This window comes from Manduca sexta, chromosome 10, assembly GCF_014839805.1.
Source record: "Manduca sexta isolate Smith_Timp_Sample1 chromosome 10, JHU_Msex_v1.0, whole genome shotgun sequence".
Lineage (NCBI taxonomy): Eukaryota > Metazoa > Arthropoda > Insecta > Lepidoptera > Sphingidae > Manduca > Manduca sexta.
In genome coordinates, this window is record NC_051124.1 from 303,731 (window position 1) to 306,188 (window position 2,458).

The 2,458-nt window shown below is 38.5% G+C and overlaps 1 protein-coding gene across 1 annotated transcript in view; it reads right to left on the reverse strand.

Annotated features, from left to right (window-relative positions):
* The window catches only part of LOC115441776 (insulin receptor substrate 1), a 33,597-nt gene extending 31,931 nt beyond the window's left edge, over positions 1 to 1,666 (reverse strand). Inside the window, exon 1 of the mRNA XM_037437077.1 lies at positions 517 to 1,666. Coding sequence (XP_037292974.1) covers positions 517 to 886 — 370 coding nt within the window. The 5' untranslated portion in view covers positions 887 to 1,666. The remainder of the gene's footprint in view (positions 1 to 516) is intronic.
* Positions 1,667 to 2,458: the final 792 nt, after the last annotated feature.

A 2,458-nucleotide genomic window follows, 5' to 3' on the forward strand; every position in this document is an offset into this window, starting at 1 on the left:
GAATGAGTGGTATTTACCATAAATAAACCCCTTTACCTGTTTGTTGTTTTAAATGAGTAATTTTGCAACTCAAAATAAATGAGGAAAATGGTTAAATATAATTTTTTCATTTACAGTACATATTTGTGCAAAGTTTTCAACAAACTGCCAGTTATTTAACTTATTTTGCAAATTATGAGTGTTTACATTGTGTTGGAAAATAACTTTTCCTTCTTGTATTATCACATTGAAAATATTTTACTGAGTTGATAAAAGTTTGGCTGTGTTGTTATTGTATTGACTTGCAATAGATTTTTAAGTATAAGTACATGTATGATTAAATTGAATATGTCCTTAGTTTACTGCATCACTGAATATCTTCATAGTTCATTGTAGTCAATAAATGATACAAATCTGATGGTAGCAATTTAACCAAGAATGCCAAAAATTGTAATATTGTCAGCAATTGCAATTATTATGCTGGCCATGAAAGACTATTTCCGTGTAATAATGAGTGTGTAAGATGTGAGGACTCACGTATAGGATGCAGCAGCTCTGCGCTGGCGTCGTCGGCGCGGTGCTGCTTTAGGATGGCTGAGAGCCACGCGTGCAGCTCCTGCTCGTTGTCCGCCACGATGCAGAACTGCTCCTCACGCGTGAACAGCGCAATCACATGCTTCTGCTTAAGGTCCAGCCGCCGCATAATGTTGAAGCAGCTCTTAAGCGGCAGCACCCGCCGCGGCACCGCGCCCGCCTTGAACTTCTTCTCCGACTCATAGTACTCCAGCCGCGCTGAACATTCCTCGGTTTCCGCGCGCAGCACGAAAAACTTCTTCTTCATGGTCTTCAGTTTCCGCAGGTGGCCCTGGCGCACGACGGCGCCCGCGCCCGCGCCCGAGCCAGACATCACTCGCGCATCCCACAACCCGATCGTACAGTGCACTACCACATGCCAACGGATAACCTTGAAGTTGTTTACAACCGATGATGAAAGTCACACGAGAACGGATACGGCGGAACGCGCGCGCTCTCACTAAATATACGCAGTATCTTCACCATAAAGTGCGTAAATACGTCGTGTAGCGAGGGAGCCGTGTGCGGAACGAATCGCTCCGCGCGCTTCCATATGACAATAAATTCCGTGGGCCGCGCGCCTCCGACTCCACACTCCACACCCGCACCCGACGATAAACTTACCCACCAAAAATCTTATCTTCACCGAATGATCAAAATACATCAACAATAAACACTATCCGATCCGTAATTTGGTACGCTCGCTGTTACACTCGGTCATTCACAGACACTCGAGTTTAGAAAGAGATAAAATCATTCATAGTAAACGTAATCGGCACCGCACGCCCTTCCGTAGGTACGCAGGGCATGGGAGTCATGCCGTGCTCATGCTTCGACACTCGACACATCAAAACATACGAATTTTCATGTTATTATACGCCACCGCGCCACTGCTCCGTCTCGGGGATTATTAACTATGATTTACTCGCTAATGTTTGTATGTTTAATCACACGATATATAAAAAATCATGTATTTGCGCCTCGTTTTTTATTGGCTCTTCACTATTGCGTGTCATTTATTTGTACGGCGAAATAGTACTCCATCTATCTATGTATACGAGCTGTTATCGTTATATGTTTGTCTGGCGCAATGTGACCAATCGCATTATAGTATCGTACTATGAACAACAACTAGTCGTATATCTTCAAATGAGTGCTTTGTGCCATTTTATTATCAACCAATCATAGCTCACTATTGTCGTGTTCTTGCATCGATTGTATGAATCTATATTCTATATTTCGTCTGTAGTATTATTTGTTCCATTGAGTACAATCGCAGGACGGAACGTAATATTTGTAGTACTAAAGAAGAAATGTATGTCGAACGCGTCAAATTCTGAGAATCTGCTCGAATATTCCGATGTCTGCATTCATTCTTATTTTTAGCATACGTTAGCAAATATTGTTTTTTGAAAACATTACTTTCAAAATATTTATTAAAATTGTAAGAATGTGGCTTAGTAAATGTTAAAATAAAATCACGCTATTTTTAAATGGTTGATTAATTAAAAAGATTATATAATTAATAGAATTTTAGTTTTTCAAATTCAGTAAATACGAAACTTTGCAAAATTTCACTAAGCTTGGATACACATTGCAAAAATAATAATATATTGTATCTCATTAATATACAAAATACAACTTCAATACAAAGATGTATAAAGTAAAATAATAACCATTTCGAGTGACATTAACCGTAGGTAATTTATTTACAATAAATTTCAGATGATACTAATCATATTATAGTTTCACTTAATTCGCATTTTTCATCCCTTGGATATTATTAATATCAATTTAATTTGTAATTTAAAGAAGTTGTCAATATCAGTTGAAAATAATTATAATATTGTTATTTGTGGTGGTGAAAGTTTCTGCAACGTGTATCCGAATCAATTTTCCCATTGCT